The sequence below is a fragment of the Pristiophorus japonicus genome, chromosome 5, assembly GCF_044704955.1.
Source record: "Pristiophorus japonicus isolate sPriJap1 chromosome 5, sPriJap1.hap1, whole genome shotgun sequence".
Taxonomy (NCBI): Eukaryota; Metazoa; Chordata; class Chondrichthyes; family Pristiophoridae; genus Pristiophorus; species Pristiophorus japonicus.
This window is the reverse complement of record NC_091981.1, coordinates 235,708,198-235,726,282: the sequence shown is the minus strand read 5'-3', so window position 1 is coordinate 235,726,282 and position 18,085 is coordinate 235,708,198. Positions and strand designations below refer to the sequence as shown.

Genomic DNA, 18,085 nt, shown 5'->3' with positions numbered 1-18,085 from the left:
AAGTCCTACCTCGACTCAGGGAGTCAGCTGGCCGGCCAGTGCGGGAGGCCACTCAGCTGGGGAATAGGTGCAGGACTCTCCATGATGTGCAGCAGCCCGACATGCGTCATGGCCACTCTGCCTGGGATAGGGGTGGGACTTCAGGTCCCATGCTGCAGAGGAGTTATTGCGCATCTGTGAAACCTCCAGTACGCATGCGTTGAGCTGCCGGCACATTCTTGTGCAGAGCCCTAGCTCCGCTCCCTAATTGAATTGCCATGCCATGCCAAGCCCCGGGAGAGTCGGCAGAGGGGCCAGAATCTGGGGATATCTTTTTGGTGCCGTTTGGATCATAGGAAGTTGGCGCATCTCATGTGAGTGCGCCGAGAAAATGTGTGGGCTAAATTTGGGCCCCATTGATAGTATTGTACTACTTCCTCAATATAATTTACACATCTACATCTGTACATTGTTTATTGTCACAGAACTTCAAATACTTGACTGGTTCCTTTGCATTTCTACTGATGTCCTCATCCTTATTTTCCTTTCCATTTTTAATAGTTAAAACCATCTCACCTAGGCATAACCGAAATCTCTCAACCTACCACACACAGCTTATACACTTCTTACAGTGGTTTGACATGTCAATACTCCCATCCTTTCGAGTTAATCCCTTATTCCTGTTGAATCAATTTTTCAGTGTTTCTGAAACCCTCATTTATTTAAGATTTTAATCTACCTGATCTCTTTAAAATAAAAAAGATATTTTGTTCTACAATTACATGCTGTACCTTTTAGCTTTGAGGCTTATAACACTTGTAATACTAAAGCTTGGTAGCTTCAACTCTAATTTGTAGTCTGTGGAGTTGTGCATACAACAATTGCAGGAATCATTTGTGATGGTTTTGGAAATCCTTTTTCAGGCAGTTAGGATTAAAATTGAATTTTTTTTGACATTTTGTGTAAATCCACTTAATCCCCACCCTATTGTCAGAACAGAAGCAGGGTGTTAATTGGTGAGCTGCAGCCAGTGTCGCATCAGGAAGATCAAAGCTGCCATTGTCAGTCCCTGCCATAAACTCCGTTCCTTAGTTAGTGACTCCATTCCTCCTCCCCAGCCACAGAAGCTGAACCATACTGTACAAAACCTTGATGTCCTGTTTGAGCTTCGAATCAAATATCCTATCTATTACCAAAACTACTTATTTATATCTCTGAAGCATTGCCTGGCTCTGCCCCTTTCCTCAGCACCTCAACCATTGAGATCCTTATCCATTTCCTCACCCTCTAGACATGATTTCTCCAATGTCCTCCTTGCCAACCTCTCCTGCTCCACCCTCCAAAAATTCCAGCTTGTTTAATACCCAGCTGCCTATATCCTATCCACACTAAGCCCTGCTCAGCCACCATTCCTGTCCTTGCTGACCTACACTGGGTCCCTGTCCTTCATTGTATTTAATCTAAAAGCCATATTCTTCAAATCCCTCACCATATCCTGTCTCTGCAATCTTCTCCAGCCTTATTTCTCTTTCCACACCATTTAGTCTTCTGACTCTGACCTTTTGTGCATTATCCCATCCATTTATCCCATAATTGGTTGCAGAGCTGTTCAGCTGCCTGGACCTGTCTCTAGGATTCTCAGTCCCCGCATCTTTCCGCTGCTGTCATTTTATATAAATGAAAGCTTTACAACACTTATCTTTTCCACCAAGTTTTTGGCCATCCATCCTAAACTCTCCTTTTATGGCTCTGTGTCCATCCCTGTACCCTTTCCATTTGTGAAGCATCTTGGGACATTTATTTACATTTAAAGGCACTTTATTAATGTAAGTTGTTGTTGTAAGTAAGTACAGCTCGTTGCCATGCTTATTTGCTGATTGTAGTTGAGTATTTTCTCTAGCTGCCATTTAAAAATAGCAAAATCCTATCTACTGCCATCTCCTGAAGACAAAACAAACTAATTTTATGGGGATAATACTATTGATTCGAGCCGTATTCAAAAGGAGCACTATCTTTACCAAACCTTGTTTCGTTTGGGGGGAGAGAGGAGCGGTATTAATTTTTACTAAAGTGATGTTACACGCAAGTGAAACAGTGATGTGTTCAAGATTGTGAACAGAATTGGTTAAACACTTCTGTGTCCAACAGGGCTGTAATGCTATGTAATGAAACTATAGCGTTTTGTTTCTGTTGCTTGGCAAAATCCTTGAAATTTTCAGTCATTATACTTGTTTATATCCACCAGCCTTTGTTTTGTACCATAAAGTAGCTGAATCCTAATCTGCTTTTAATTATTTTAGCAAATTGTAATTTTATTGCCTATGTCTCTGACCCCACTTAAACAAGAAAAAAACTATACAAGCTGACTGTCCATGACTGAGAATACTGGCAAGTTTGGCAAACTCTGGGCAGTGTCACTTACAAATGGCTTTTATCCATACTTTTCAGACTAAAAACAGAAATGGAAAATAGTTTGATGTGTTTCCTTGTAAATCCTATTCAAATTGAATTTAATATTGATTTTTTTTGTGTTAAGGATTGATATTGAGAGGGTGGATAAGCTAATAATAGAGTGAAGAGGAATTACTAGTGGTCCATATGAAATTTAGAAAGAGAGAGATACCTTATAGCCCCTTATCCTGTGCTCTGGACATGATGTAATCCACTTTACAGACAATGAAGTACTTTTGTTGTGCAGTCACTGTTGTTATGTGGCTAAACTGTAACATTGATGAATGTAAAGTATTATACTTGGGGAAACAAAATGTGGAATTTAAATATACAGTGATTTGAATTAGCACAGGCAGGCTATGAAAGGCGTCTGGCAGTTATTAGTGAACGTTGCCTTCAGTGTCTAGACAATGTGGCAAAGCAATTAAAAACCATGGGATGGCACACTTTATCTACACAACAGGAGACAATAGCTTTATGGAAGTTATACTCAGGCTTCATGCTGTGCTTTGCCACATTGCACTGTTCAGAACACATTTAGTTTACTGTAATAAAAAAAACAAAATGCTAGAAATGCACCAGTCCATCAGCATCTGTAAAGAGAAAAAACAGTTCATATTTAAGAAAGTCTCTAAAATGTGTTGAACTTTTTTTAAATTGGGGAAGAATAGGTATTTCAATCGCAGAGGATTGAGTTGCTTGTGACCTGAGTCAATCGAAAGATATTAAAAAGAACAAAATAACGTGAAAACAGCTAATGTAGTAAAAGGGAATGGGAAATATCCATGTGAGAAAGAGCAAAAGGAATCCTGCCAATGCAGGAAGTCTGCAATTTTTTTAAAAACAGTGAATATTCAAAAGGCACAGTGGGTCCAACTAAAGCCTCCTCCCCTGCCAAAACTATATTTTGACACAGGCTCTACACCACAAATGTTAACCCTCCACCCAGATACCAAAAGATCCATGCCACATCCCCAGCTCCCCAGTTTCAAAGAAAATGGAGGGTATAGCTGAGGCCTGAAATAGTCATTTTTTTAGATACAAGATTTGCAGAGTACTCTGGAAAAAGAGGAGATGCTGTTCCTTTATCTTGCATTGAGCTTGAAACAGTGTAAGAGACAGAGATGGAGAGAACAGAATGGGAGGAGGAGTTACAAGCCAAAGCCAGTGCAGGGTCACATTTTCAGCCAGAATGGAAGTGTTGGGCAAAGTGAGCAAAGAGAAACTGGAAGAAAGACATAGAGCCTTTGCAGGAAGCTGGCTGGGAAGAAACAAATTTCATGTTGTGGGAGACAGCGGCCTTGTAATAGATATCTGGAGAAAGCCTTTGTCAGGGGAGGAGAGAGAAAATTCCAGATAGGAAAGGTAAGAGTCATATAAAGGTGAGAGATGGGTAGAAATTAGAATTTCACTCAACTTAAATTTGATGATCAGGCTGCTAGCTGGAAGCAGCAACAACATTCATCTCTAACAAAAATGAATTCCACATATCCTACTAAAAGATAGGCATTTCTGGAAACCATATGGGTTTCCTTAGCGCTACCATCTTCTGGAGACGTCGTTTAGTGAGGAGTTTGTCAAGGCAGTGGAGGAGATATTTCATCCGGAGTGTTTGGGCTGCTGTTTAAGGAAAAAACGAGGACCATCCTGATGAGGAATGAGGATGTATAGAGACTGTACACTCTAAGGAAAAGATGATGATTGAGACCAGAGTATCTGAAATTATCAAAGTGACACAAGGCATTAGAAGAGTTAATAGTAAGTGGCTAGAGACTGGTTAGATAATTGTGAGGTGATGCACTTTGGTAGGAAAAATAGAAATATCACCTACCATTTGGAAAATGAGGAACTGAATGGGGAACATAAGAACATAAGAACATAAGAAATAGGAACAGGAGTAGGTCATACGGCCCCTCGAGCCTGCTCCGCCATTCAATAAGATCGTGGCTGATCTGATCATGGACTCAGCTCCACTTCCCCGCCCGCTCCCCATAACCCCTTATCCCCTTATCGTTTAAGAAACTGTCTATTTCTGTCTTAAATTTATTCAATGTCCCAGTTTCCACATCTCTCTAAGGCAGTGAATTCCACAGATTTACAATCTTCTGAGAGAAGAAATTTCTCCTCGTGTTTGTTTTAAATGGACGGCCCCTTATTCTAAGATCATGCCCTCTAGTTCTAGTCTCCCCCATCAGTGGAAACATCCTCTCTGCATCCACCTTGTCAAGCCCCCTCATAATCTTATACATTTCGATAAGATCACCTCTCAGTCTTCTGAATTCCAATGAGTAGAGGCCCAACCTACTCAACCTTTCCTCATAAGTCAACCCCCTCATCCCCGGAATCAACCTAGTGAACCTTCTCTGAACTGCCTCCTAAGCAAGTATATCCTTTCGTAAATATGGAAACCAAAACTGCACGCAGCAAAAGGATAGAGGTGAACAGATTACATAAAAATCATTTAAAAGCAGCATCGCAAATCAGCAAACCAATTAAAAATGCTAACAAAACACTGGAATTTATTTCCAGGAGTATAGAATTCAAAAGTAGTGAAGTTATGTTAAACTTGTATAGGACCTCGGTTAGGCCGAACTTGTGCACAGTTCTGGGTCTCCATACTATACAAAGGATCTGGAAGCACTGGAGGCAGTGCAAAACAGTTTTACAACCATGATACCTGAACTGCGAGATTACAGCGATCGGGAAAGATTGAACAGGCTGGGCCTTTTTTCTTTAGAAAAGAGAAGACATAGAGGTAACCTGAGGTCCTTAAAATTATGAATGGGTTGGACAGGCTAGATGTGGAGAGAATGTTTCCCCTTGTGGGAGAATCCCAAACTAGGGGCTATAAATACAACAAAAGAGTTACTAATAAATCGGATAGAGAAATAAGGAGCAGTTTCTTTACTCAGAGTGGTTAGAATGTGGAACTTGCTACCACATGAAGTGGTTGAGGCAAATAGCTTAGATGCTTTCAAAGGAAACTAGACAAGTACATGAGAGAAAAGGAAATTGAAAAATATGCTGAAAGACTGAGATGGGATAGATAGAATGGGAGGGGACTCCTGTAGAGCATAAACACCAGCACAGACTAGTTGGGCCGAATGGCCTATTTCTGTATATATTCCACGTAATTCTATGTAATTTAAAAGGGGGGAATGAATAGACTCAAGGGGCCCAAGTTTCCACATGATTTGCGCCTGATTTTTAGGAGCAACTGGTGGAGAACGGACTATCTTAGAAATTGCAATTCTCCACATTTTTTTTTCTGCAGTTCTAGTCAGCTAGAACAGTTCCACTTTGGAACAGAATTTTTTTCTTCAAAAGGGGGCGTGTCCGGCCACTGACGCCTGATTTCAAAGTTTCCACAGTGCAAACGTACTCCAAACTAACTTAGAATGGAGCAAGTGAAGATTTTTGTAGAATTGAAAAAAGCTGTTCTACACATTAAAAAATCAGGCGCAGGTTACAAATTAGGAGTCCAGAACGAGGGGGGGGGGGGGGAGGGAAGTCATTAAATTCTATAATAAATCCTTATTTATACTTATACAAATATTATACAAATAAATCTAACCTGAATAAACATTTATAAGCAAAGAAAAGAATAAACCATCTTCCTACCTGTGTGAAAGTGCTTCAGGCAGGCCTTTCGGGACCGAAGGCTGAACCGGCCGGCCCGAGACTTCGGGCAGGGCCCGTCCCCAGCACCAGATTTACAGGTAGATGGCGTTGGGTCGGGGAGGTTCGGTTCGGGTCGGGGGGAGACAGAGGGAGAGAGAGAGGGTGAGAGAGGTCAGGTCGGGGAGGGGGAGGTCAGGTCGGATCCAGTCCGGGAGTCGGGTCGGATCCAGTCGGGGGGGAGAGCAGGAGTGCAGGTCGGGGGGGTGGGGGGGAGCGGGAGCAGGAGCGCGGGTCCGGGGGGGGGGGGCCGCAGCGGGAATCGGGTCAGGTCCGGAGGAGGGAGGGGGAATGGGAGTCTGGTCGGGGGGGGGTGGGGAGCAGGAGCTGGCCGTGGGAGGAGCCTTATTCACGCAGCCCAAGTGAGGCCATTCGGCCAGGGCTAGGGGCTGCGTGCTTCGGGCCCCTCCCACACAGTTTCGGGCGCCTGGAGCTACTGCACTTGCGTGCCCACTGTAGCGCGCATGTGCAGAGGTCCCGGCACTGTTTTCAGCGCAGGGACCTGGCTCCGCCCCCCCACAGCTCGTGCTGCGCTGCGCCGAGGGCCAGAGGACCTGCAGGGAGGTGGAGAATACGGAGGATTTTTTTAGGTGCACTTTGTGGCGCGAAAAACGGGCGTCCAGGTCGGGACTGCGCCGTTCTAGGCGCGTGTGGAAACTTGGGCCCAAGATAAGGAACTCGATAAGTGGGTCAGGAACAAAGTGAAATACCAGTTTGCTGGGACCGTCCGTTTTGTGTATCTTGGGGAAGAGGTAGAAATGGAGCTGTGTGGAGCAGGGAAACTGAGATGGAGATAGGGGAGGGGAAGAACTCCAGAAGAAAGAAGATCAGTGATAATCTAGGAAATTATGGTTTCTTGTTCAGTATTCGGATTATGGTCCAAGGGGAGATAGAAGGAATCAGCTAGTTTGCAAACAGCCTCATCCAGTTTGGCTGCTCTATTTTTTTAGCAGGTTAGAATGCTGTGTTCTGTTTTTGTCACCATACCAAAACATTAGAAAAGGTGCTGAAAATACAGGAAGACTGAATCTTAGTGTAAATGAGATGATCTATGTGAGGAAAGTTTAGAGAAGTTTAGCATAAATGGAAATTAATTAGAAATAAATTTAAAATGCATATTAGGTTTCAAATGATTTTATCAAATAATAATGGATGTTTGTAATAATCTACCAAAGTATTAGAGGCAAAAACAATGGGATCAGTCAAAATACAATTCAGTACCATGATAGACTTAATGTGCAAGAAGGATGAGCTTCAATGGGCTGAATGATATTTTTATCTCTTGACATTTCTTGTTTTGCTCTTGTACTCCCAAACACTTAGAGGGTGAAATTTCCCTGTGCCTCGATTGGGGGCGGTAACCTTCCAGGGCTGGGATTTTTAGTGCCCGGCGCGGAAGTACCACCCCTGCCGCAGAATTGCCCTTACCGCCCCTGAAAGGAAGTGGAGCGCAATCTCCCACGCATCACTTCCTTTGAGGCGATAACTGGGGCGGGGAGTCGAGCGCTTCAACGCCCCGCCCCTTCGTTTGAAGGGGAGGGCCACTGCACACGCTGCCTGGCCTCCATTGGGCCACCAGGGCAGCATGCGACCGACCCAGCAGCACGGCACCCAAGATGGAGTGCCGGACTGCACGATGGCGGGCCGGACCACACTAGGGCCGCCATCGTTGAGCCGACACAAGAGTTGGCCGGAAAAAAAAGATGGCGGTAAGGGGTTCTGGCACCTTCCCCTTTTAAGCACTGCCCTGAGAGCGGATGTCGGCCAGCTTCGTGGTGACATCCTCTCGCGCCAGCCTCGCGACCCGCGGGACGATAAGGAGTCGGCGCGGGGCGGTGAGGGGGTCACCGCACACGGAGAAGAAATCATCGGCAGTTGCACAGCGCGCTAACTGCAGGGCACGGTGTTGCCGTGGTAGCGCCTCGACAAGCTCCCAGGAAATTTCCCGGGAAGCGGTAGTGCCCTCCTCCCCTGGGCGAAAACTGTCTTGCTCCCCCTGGAGGTGTTAACGGGGCTATAAAAAGGGGCAATTCCCCCAGGTTTTGGCTTCTTAGCACTAACAATGGAATTGTTCGAATGCCAAGATACAGACCCTCTATACAAAATCTCAATTCCATTTGAGCTGTACGCTTTGTCTATTGAAAGTTGTTCTGACACAAAATAATTCATCACATTTTCTGCCAACATAAAAGATTGATAGCCTTAATTGTAATGTCATTGGGTATCTTTCTCGAAACATTGTCTTTTTTTTTGCAGATCAATGAGTTGAGTCATGTCCAAATTCCAGTTATGTTGATGCCAGATGACTTCAAAGCCTATAGCAAGATAAAAGTGGACAACCACCTTTTCAATAAGTAAGTTTATAATCTTGCATTTAGTTTAAATATTTTTTAATTATGTTGGAAAGTAATTGTTGTATAAAGTAATTGAAATGTGCCGTGGTTGAGATTTTTGCATGGTATTGCTCCCATCTACAAAAAGATTTGGACAGTTCTTCCTCACATAGAGGAGAAAATGCCTCCACCTTTGCTGCTGACTTCTCATGGACTGCTGAGATCTTAAAACTTGCTGAGGACAATCACAGGTGTAAATATGTATTATGCCAGTTAGTGATGCAGAACATGACTTGGGGGAAATCCGCTAATTTGCTTCTTTAAAAAAAAATAATTTATATGATTCTATGAAATGTATTGAATAATCATAGAATATAGTTTTTAATAATAGAATATAGTTTGACTGTTTATATAGTACTTGTGAATTCCTGATTGAAATGTTATATTTTTGTAGTTTTTTTCTGCTTAGATTTAGTCTTTTAATGTGGTATCATGCTCAGATTCGCTTGTTACATTTTTTCCTTCTAAAATTTTTCTTAATTTTTTTGTTCAGTAGAGGGAGTGCTGCATTGTCAGAGGTGCTATCCATAGACAAGGTCACAAACAAGGCCTGGTGTTCCAGTGATCCAAGTGGATCTTAGAGGGTCACTCAGCTTTAAGAGAAATGCTTGGGTTTATACATTACACTCCTCCGAGGTCTCCTTACTTATTTTGTCTGCCAAGAATTCAGTTTCGTCAACTTGGTGGTAGAGAGCTTCACCCATTAGATAGCTCCGAATTATTTGTGACACAAGATGGTCAGCTGCTGATATTTTCTTGAAAACATATTGATGAACCTTGGTAGCTTGAAGTTGACCATCTGCCTTCCTCTTTTCTCTTCCCACCCCACAATTAGCAACATCCCTAGGAAAGAGATTTATCGCACACTGAAGACTAGATTCTCTGTACAATCGGAGGATTGTAAGACATGGAGGAGGTTATGGGGGAGGGGGTGGCATTGGCAATCTCTAGATGAGAATTTTAAATTTGAGGCGTTGGGGGAACCAGGTGCCAATGTAATTCAGGCAGGTCAGAGGTAATGTGTGAGTAGGATTTAGTGCAGGGTAGGATAGAGACAGCAGAGTTTTAGAGGAAATGAAGTTTACAGTGAGTGGGGGGTGGGAGGCCTGCCTGAAATTAATAGAAGCAGGGACAGCAAAACAAACCCTGGGTATAGTTGCGCTAGTTTGACAACAGAATAAGACTTAATCCTGAACCGGGAGAAAATACTGTTGACATGTTACCAAGAAAATTACAAGAACTCAACATCAAGATAACAGATACAAATCTTCACCGTCAACTTGACAGGACTTCCAGAACAGATACAAATCTTCACCTTCAACCTGAGAATATTCTTTGTGAATATTTTCATGTCCCAAAGGCAGATGGGTGATGTAGTTAATTCACTGCACCATGCAATCCCCCAAATGCACATCTGCACAATATTAAAAATGTACATCTGCATGAACTTTCCATCAACTTTTCCATTATAAATTCCAACATCCTAATTTATAATGGAACTGCCTTTTGCTAACTTGCCATGTTGAAATTGCATCTTCCTGCCATTGGTGGTGTAGTAGCATTCCCCAGCTCCCTAGCCTGTACTGCGGGGTGGCGGTGGGAGGGGCAAGATTCTTGGGAGGGGCAAGATTCTTGTGTCTGGACTGACTTTTTTTCCAGCTGTAGTAAAAAGGCTACATTTTTGAACCATCGTGTACACTTGTAGCCTACCTGAACAGTATTACAACAGTATACCCGAGGATCCCAGGTATTAGAGAAACGTCCAGGCAGTGTTGTACTGTGGCTACTAGTGCAATGTTTCCTAAGTTGACACATACCCAACCTTGATCATTTAGGTATGCAGGGTAAGACTATCTCTAGGTCTCTGCTCCTATTAAGCCAGTCTGATGGGTGGTGAGTGACAGCTGCACAGAGACTGTGCAGATAAAACCACAGCTGCCCTCTTTCCACATCAGTGTCTCTTTTTGCATCCTGTGGCTTTTTAAACCACTGGAGCCAAAATGTATCTGGATTTGCCCCTGAAGTGGTATGCTCCTTTTAACACTTCAAGGAGCAGTGCAAACTGGTGCAGGAGAGCGATGTCTTGGAGGAGGGCGACTGGATTAGACCCATAACCCAGGTCGCTGATTGGAGCATGGGCAGGAGCGGCGAGGTCAGGGTGAAGGAGCGGCGAGAGATTGCAGAGCGACGTGATCGGGGCCCAGCTGAGGTGAGGGCCCTGAGGCAGCATGGGCCAGCCCACACTGCGATATGTGTGCACACTAGGTCTGTGCAGCAGAGCTGGTCTCCAATTTACTGGAATTCTTTGAGGATATAACGAGCATGGTGGATAGAAGTGTACCGATGGATGTGGTGTATTTAGATTTTCAGAAGGCATTCGATAAAGTGCCACACAAAAGGTTACTGCAGAAGATAAAGGTACACGGAGTCAGTGGAAGTGTATTAGCATGGATAGAGAATTGGCTGGCTAACAGAAAGTAGATAAATGGGTCCTTTTCGTGTTGGAAATCGGTGGTTAGTGGTGTGCCACAGGGATCGGTGCTGGGACCACAACTGTTTACAATATACATAGATGACCTGGAAGAGGGGACAGTGTAGTGTAACAAAATTTGCAGATGACACAAAGATTAGTGGGAAAGCGGGTTGTGTAGAGGACACAGAGAGGCTGCAAAGAGATTTAGATAGGTTAAGCGAATGGGCTAAGGTTTGGCAGATGGAATAAAATGTCGGAAAATGTGAGGTCATCCACCTTGGGGGGAAAAAAAAACAGTAAAAGGGAATATTATTTGAATGGGGAGAAATTACAACATGCTGCGGTGCAGAGGGACTTGGGGGTCCTTGTGCATGAATCCCAAAAAGTTAGTTTGCAGGTGCAGCAGGTAATCAGGAAGGCGAATGAAATGTTGGTCTTCATTGCGAGAGGGATGGAGTACAAAAGCAGGGAGGTCCTTCTGCAACTGTACAGGGTATTGGTGAGGCTGCACCTGGAGTACTGCGTGCAGTTTTGGTCACCTTACTTAAGGAAGGATATACTAGCTTTGGAGGGGGTACAGAGACGATTCACTTGGCTGATTCCGGAGATGAGGGGGTTACCTTATGATAATAGATTGAGTCGACTGGGTCTTTACTCATTGGAGTTAAGAAGGATGAGGGGTGATCTTATAGAAACATTTAAAATAATGAAAGGGATAGACAAGATAGAGGCAGAGAGGTTGTTTCCACTGGTCGGGGAGACTCGAACTAGGGGGCACAGCCTCAAAATACAGGGGAGCCAATTTAAAACAGAGTTGAGAAGGAATTTCTTCTCCCAGAGGGTTGTGAATCTGTGGAATTCTCTGCCCAAGGAAGCAGTTGAGGCTAGCTCATTGAATGTATTCAAGTCACAGATAGATAGATTTTTAACCAATAAGGGAATTAAGGGTTAAGGGAATTAAGGGTTATGGGGAGCGGGTGGGTAAGTAGAGCTGAGTCCACGGCCAGATCAGCCATGATCTTGTTGAATGGTGGAGCAGGCTAGATGGCCTACTCCTGTTCCTAATTTTTATGTTCTTATGTTCAGTTGTCTTGGTTAATCCTTGCCACTGGACCAAGACCTAGCTCTATCAAGCCCGTGTGGTGGCTGGTGTGCAACGGCCACCACACGTTAAAAAAAATCCACGCACTGGCATCTTCCACCCTTCAATATGTAGTTCGGGACCTGGAATATCAGGTCCTTCATTGAAACACCTGTGAACTCATCCCTTTTTGATGTGGAAGCAAGTCATCTTCGATATGAGGGGCTGCCTAAGGACTACAGAAACATTCCTATGCTCTACTTCGTTACTTTCCAAATTGGCCTAAGTTTTGCTGTCTAACTATGAATAATATAAAATTAAAGTATATTAACAGGACAGAATGTATGCATACAAAATGGGGCAGAATTAAGTCTGTATGCACTGGCCCAATAATTCCCCAATATCCAGCTCTGTTTCACCTGAAGACTGCACTAGGTCTTAACTCCCTGTGTGCGGTGTCAAAAGAGTTTTACCTTTTTTTTAAAATCAAATGCGTCCTTTATTTATATTGCAGTAATAGACTATTTTGTTCCCTACATAACTGGTTATTATGACCTTATTTATTTATACAGAACAGTATCTAAGAGATTTTGTTTTATTTATCAGGGAGAATATGCCCAGTCACTTTAAATTTAAGGAGTACTGCCCTATGGTCTTCCGAAATTTGAGAGAGAGGTTTGCAATTGATGATCAGGATTTCCAGGTAGGTCTTTGTTGTGATCACTTAATAACTTTGACCGAAATGAAAAATTCTCTCTCAAGCAAATTCTCGTCAGTCAGTCAGTGAATTTGTCTGAAATGGTCGCTCAAAGGATTGAATGCTTAACTTATTTGGGAAGTTAAGAACTCCAATCCCAGGGCTGCCTTTTAATAGAATTATTTTGCCTCAGCTGGTTGAGTTTTTTATGGGGGGGAGGATAGTGGTTAGGTAGATTGCTCTTTGGAATCGGTTTGTTAATCCTCAGGTTAAAATTGATCATTGGACCTGTATACCCGATTGGACAATCGGATGATCACTGAGCTGTATTGATCATGGTAATGCTTGTCAGTGATTCAAATTGTCCCAGTTTACCTATTGATTTCAAGTCATCTACAAGGGAGGGAAAATAACATATGGTTGTATTTTTGAAGTAAAATGTATATTGATAGAAAATTAAAATTCTTTAGATTATTAGATGAAAGTTAAAACGTTAACAGCAATGATTTGATTCAGGGGAAGGGAATTAGTAGACCAAGATGTAATTGATCTACAAAATAATTGTTTCCAACAAAATGATGGAGCAAAGCACAACCAGAGAAACTGTTTATAATGTAAATGAAAATGCTGGTTCGCAGTCTACTAATGACAAGTTTCCAAGGCTACAAACAAACAGTGAGAATACTTTCTCTGCAAATTTTGTATCAGTGACTGCAATCTACTTTGGTCTTGTATCACTTGTGAAGTATCTGGTCCTATGTTGTATTGCGCACAGTTATTTGGTATATCCTGGCATTTTTGTACGAATAATTATTAATGTTATTACTGTGTACACACCATAGAGTAAATACTGTGCTCACTGGAAGTATGGTTCGGAAATTCAGGGCCAAAGTCCTATCACCAACCCGTGCTCTTTTCTGGCATGGCTTTCCTTACTGGCAGCACAAGATTCGGGAATTTATCTTCCTATTCCTTACTGGAGAAACTAACAGGGTCAGAGGGTTAGTTGCTGATTCACAATCCAAACATCACTTTTTAACAGTACAAATATATTTTCGAACATTTGAAATAAAAAATTCCTATTGATTTCACTTGTAACAACTCAGCATTTATTTTTGTTATGTTTTAAAAGGCTTGTTTTAACTTTGCAAAAGGGAACAAAACTATATTTAAATTTTACTTAAATCTACAGCTGTCGTGATTTTAAAACTTTTCTCAGAAAATTCACAAATATTGACACACTTTCAATTTCCAAAAAATACCAGTCACTGAAAGGAAAATAACGTTACTTGCAGAAAACATTATCATTAGTATGCAGCAACAGAGGGAGCACGCTGGTAAATCAACAAATACAAGAACTTGATCAGAGATTTGATGGAAATCTGAAATAAAGACCGTCTATTTCCACCCGTAACATCGCTCGCCTCCACCCTTGCCTCAGCTGATCTTCTATGAATCCCTCATCCATACTTTTTGTTAACTCCATACTCTCCTGGCTGGCCTCCCATCTTTCACACTCTGTAAAATTGAGCTCATCCAAAACTCGGCTGCCTGTATTCCAACCCACACCATGCCTCACTAAAGCATTACCCCACCTGCTCACTGACCTATATTAGCTCCCATTCCACCTACACCTCGAATTTGAAGTTCTCATCCCCATGTTCAGATATCTTGCACCCGCCCCCCCCCACCCACAAAAGAAATTCTCAGTACCACCTCCAGCTTTACAACTCTCCGAGAACTCTGCATTCCTACAACTCTGGACTCTTGTGCATGTCTCACTGCCTTCACCCCATCATTGACGGCCACATCATCAGCTGAGTAAGGGCAAAGATCTGGAGTTACCTCCTTAAACCTCTTCACCTCTTTTTGATCCTTCAAAACCTTACTTAAAATCTACCTCTTCAACCAAGCTCATGTTCACACTTCCGAATATTTCCTCCTTTGGCCCAGTATCCATCTTTTTCTGAGTATACTTCTGTGAAGTGCCTTCAACTGCTTTTTATGTTTAAAGGAGCTATGTCACAGTATAAATCAGGAAATTAGAGGTACATGTGACAAAAGTTAATACAATAATCATGTGAGACTTTGATCTACATATAGACTGGGCAAACCAAATTTACAGTAATAGTGTGAAGGATGGAATTCTTTGAGGATGTAACAAAGAGGGTGGATAAAGGGGAACCAGTGGATGTATTTGGACTTCCAGAAGGCATTTGACAAGGTGCCACATAAAAGGTTAGTGCATAAGATAAAAGTTTACTGCACAAGATAAAAGTTCACTGGGTTGGGGGTAATATATTAGCATGGATAGAGGATTAGCTAACAAATAGAAAATAGAGAGTCGGGATAAATGGTTCATTCTCAGGTTGGCAATCAGTAACTAGTGTGGTGCTGCAGGAATCAGTGCTGGGACCCCAACTATTTACAGTCTATATTAACGAGTTGGAAGAAGGGACTGAGTGTAACATAGCCAAGTTTGCTGATGATACAAAGATGGGAGGAAAAGCAATGTATGAGGAGGACACGCAAAATCTGCAAAAGGACATAGACAGGCTAAGTGAGTGGGCATAAATTTTGCAGATGGAGTATAATGTTGGCAGAAAAAATCGAAGAGCAAGTTATTATTTAAATGGAGAAAGATTGCAAAGTGCTGCAGTACAGTGGGACCTGGGGGTACTTGTGCATGAAACACAAAAGGTTAGTATGCAGGTACAGCAAGTGATCAGGAAGGCCAATGGAATCTTGGCCTTTTTTGCAAAGGGGATGGAGTATAAAAGCAAGGAAGTCTTGCTACAGTTATTGGGTATTGGTGAGGCCACACCTGGAATACTGAATGCAGTTTTGGTTTCCATATTTACGAAAGGATACACTTACTTTGGAGACAGTTCAGAAAAGATTCAGTAGGTTGATTCCAGAGATGAGGGGGTTGACATGAGGAAAGATTCAATAGGTTGGGCCTCTACTCATTGGAATTCAGAAGATTGAGAGGTGATCTTATCGAAACGTGTAAGATTATGAGGGGGCTTGATAAGGTGGATGCAGAGAGAATGTTTCCACTGATTGGGAAGACTAGAACTAGAGGGCATAATCTTAGAATAAGGGGCCGCCCATTTAAAACTGAGATGAGGAGAAATTTCTTTTTTCAGAGGGTTGTGGATCTATGGAATTCGCTGCCTCAGAGCTGTGGAAGCTGAGAGATTGAATAAATTTAAGACAGAGATAGACAGTTTCTTAACTAATAGGGGATTATGGGGAGCGGGCAGGAAAGTGGACCCGAGTCCATGATCGGACCAGCCAAGATCGTATTAAATGGCGGAGCAGGCTCGAGGGGCCATATAGAAACATAGAAAATAGGTGCAGGAGTAGGCCATTCGGTTCTTTGAGCCTGCTATTACATCTTTAATAATTGATGTAATATGGCCTACTCCTGCTCCTATTTTTTATGTTCCGATGATAAATTCATGGAATGTATACAAGATGGTTTTCTAAATCAGTATATTGAGAAACTAACTAGAGAACAGGCTATTTTAGATCTAGTATTGTGCAATGAGAAAGGGTTAATTAATAACCTTGTAGTAAAGATGCTTTTAGGGAAGAGTGACCATAATATACTAAAATTTTACATTAAATTGAAAGTGGTTTAGTTAAATCCGAAACTAGGGCCTTGCATCTAAACAAAGAAAACTAGGTAGGTATGAGGGGAGAGTTGGCTAAGGTAGATTGGGAAACTACATTAAAAGATATGACTGTAGACAAGCAATGGCTAGCATTTAAAGAATTAATACATCATTTACAACAAACATACATTCCTTTAAGGCACAAAAACCCCACAAGAAAAGTGATCCAACCATGGCTAACGAGAAGTTGAAGATAGTATTGGATCAAAGGAAGAGGCTTACAATGTTGCTAAAAAGAGTAGTAAGCTTGAGCATTGGGAAGATTTTAGAATTCAGCAAACATAGAAACATAGATAATAGGTGCAGGAGCAGGCCATTCGGCCCTTCAAGCCTGCACCTGAACCATTCAATATGATCATGCAACTTCAGTACCCCACTCCTGCCTTCTCTCCATAGCCCCTGATCCCTTTAGCCGTAAGGGTCATATCTAACTCGCTCTTGAATATATCCAATGAACTGGCATCAACAACTCTCTGCGGTAGGGAATTCCACAGGTTAACAACTCTCTGATTGAAGAAGTTTCTTCTCATCTCAGTCCTAAATGGCTTATCCCTTATCCTTAGACTGTGTCCCCTGGTTCTGGGCTTCCCCAACATCGGGAACATTCTTCCAGCATCTAACCTATCCAGTCCCGTCAGAATTTTATATGTTTCTATGCGATCCCCTCTCATCCTTCTAAACTCCAGTGAATACAGGCCCAATCGATCCAGTCTCTCCTCATATGTCAGTCCTGCCATCCCGGGAATCAGTCTGCACTCCCTCAATAGCAAGAATGCCCTTCCTCAGACCAAAACTGAACACAATATTCCAGGTGAGGCCTCACCAAAGCCCTGTGCAACTGCAGTAGACCTCCCTGCTCCTATACTCCAATTCCTTAGTTATGAAGGCCAACAAACCACTTGCCGCCTTCACCGCCTGCTGTACCTGCATGCCAACTTTCAATGACTGATGCATCAGGACACGCAGGTCTCGTTGCACCTCCCCTTTTACTAATCTGTCACCATTCAGATAATCTGCCTTTGTGCTTTTGCCACCAAAGTGGATAACCTCACATTTATCCACATTATATTGCATCTGCCATGCACTTGCCCACTCACCTAACCTGTCCAAGTCACCCTGCAGTCTCTTAGCATCCTCCTTACGGCTCACACTGTTATGTATTGATGTGTGTATTGTCCTGGTACCTTAAATGTATAATAAGCACATGTGTACACCACAGAGGGCGCTGTAGTGGGAGACCTGAAAGTACCTGCAAGAGGCAGTATAAAAGGCTGACCACCACACCTGAGAGTCACTCTGGAGCTATTCAATAAAGGACCAAGGTCACAGCAGTTAGATCAACACAAGACCGTGTGGAGTCAGTGATTTGTGTGCTACATACATCACATTGGCGACGAGGAAGCGGACGAACTCCACGCAACCATGGCTACTCTGGGCTCGCTAAAGGATTTTACCGTGGGCAATGATTGGGAGGCCTTTACGGAAAGGCTCGAGTACTACTTCACAGCAAACAATCTGACGGAGGACACGAACGCACTGATAGAGAAGCGTAAGGCGATATTGCTCTCCAGTTGTGGAGATGAGGTTTACTGTCTCGTCAGGAATTTGCTGGCACCCGGGAGCGCCAGGGGCAAGTCATACGAGGAGCTGACT

The 18,085-nt window shown here is 42.9% G+C and overlaps 1 protein-coding gene across 1 annotated transcript in view; it reads left to right on the top strand.

Annotated features, from left to right (window-relative positions):
• Positions 1-18,085, top strand: part of pip4k2aa (phosphatidylinositol-5-phosphate 4-kinase, type II, alpha a) — a 248,466-nt gene that overhangs the window by 98,435 nt on the left and 131,946 nt on the right. The window contains exons 2-3 of the mRNA XM_070881403.1: positions 8,365-8,462; positions 12,662-12,758. Coding sequence (XP_070737504.1) covers positions 8,365-8,462; positions 12,662-12,758 — 195 coding nt within the window. The remainder of the gene's footprint in view (positions 1-8,364; positions 8,463-12,661; positions 12,759-18,085) is intronic.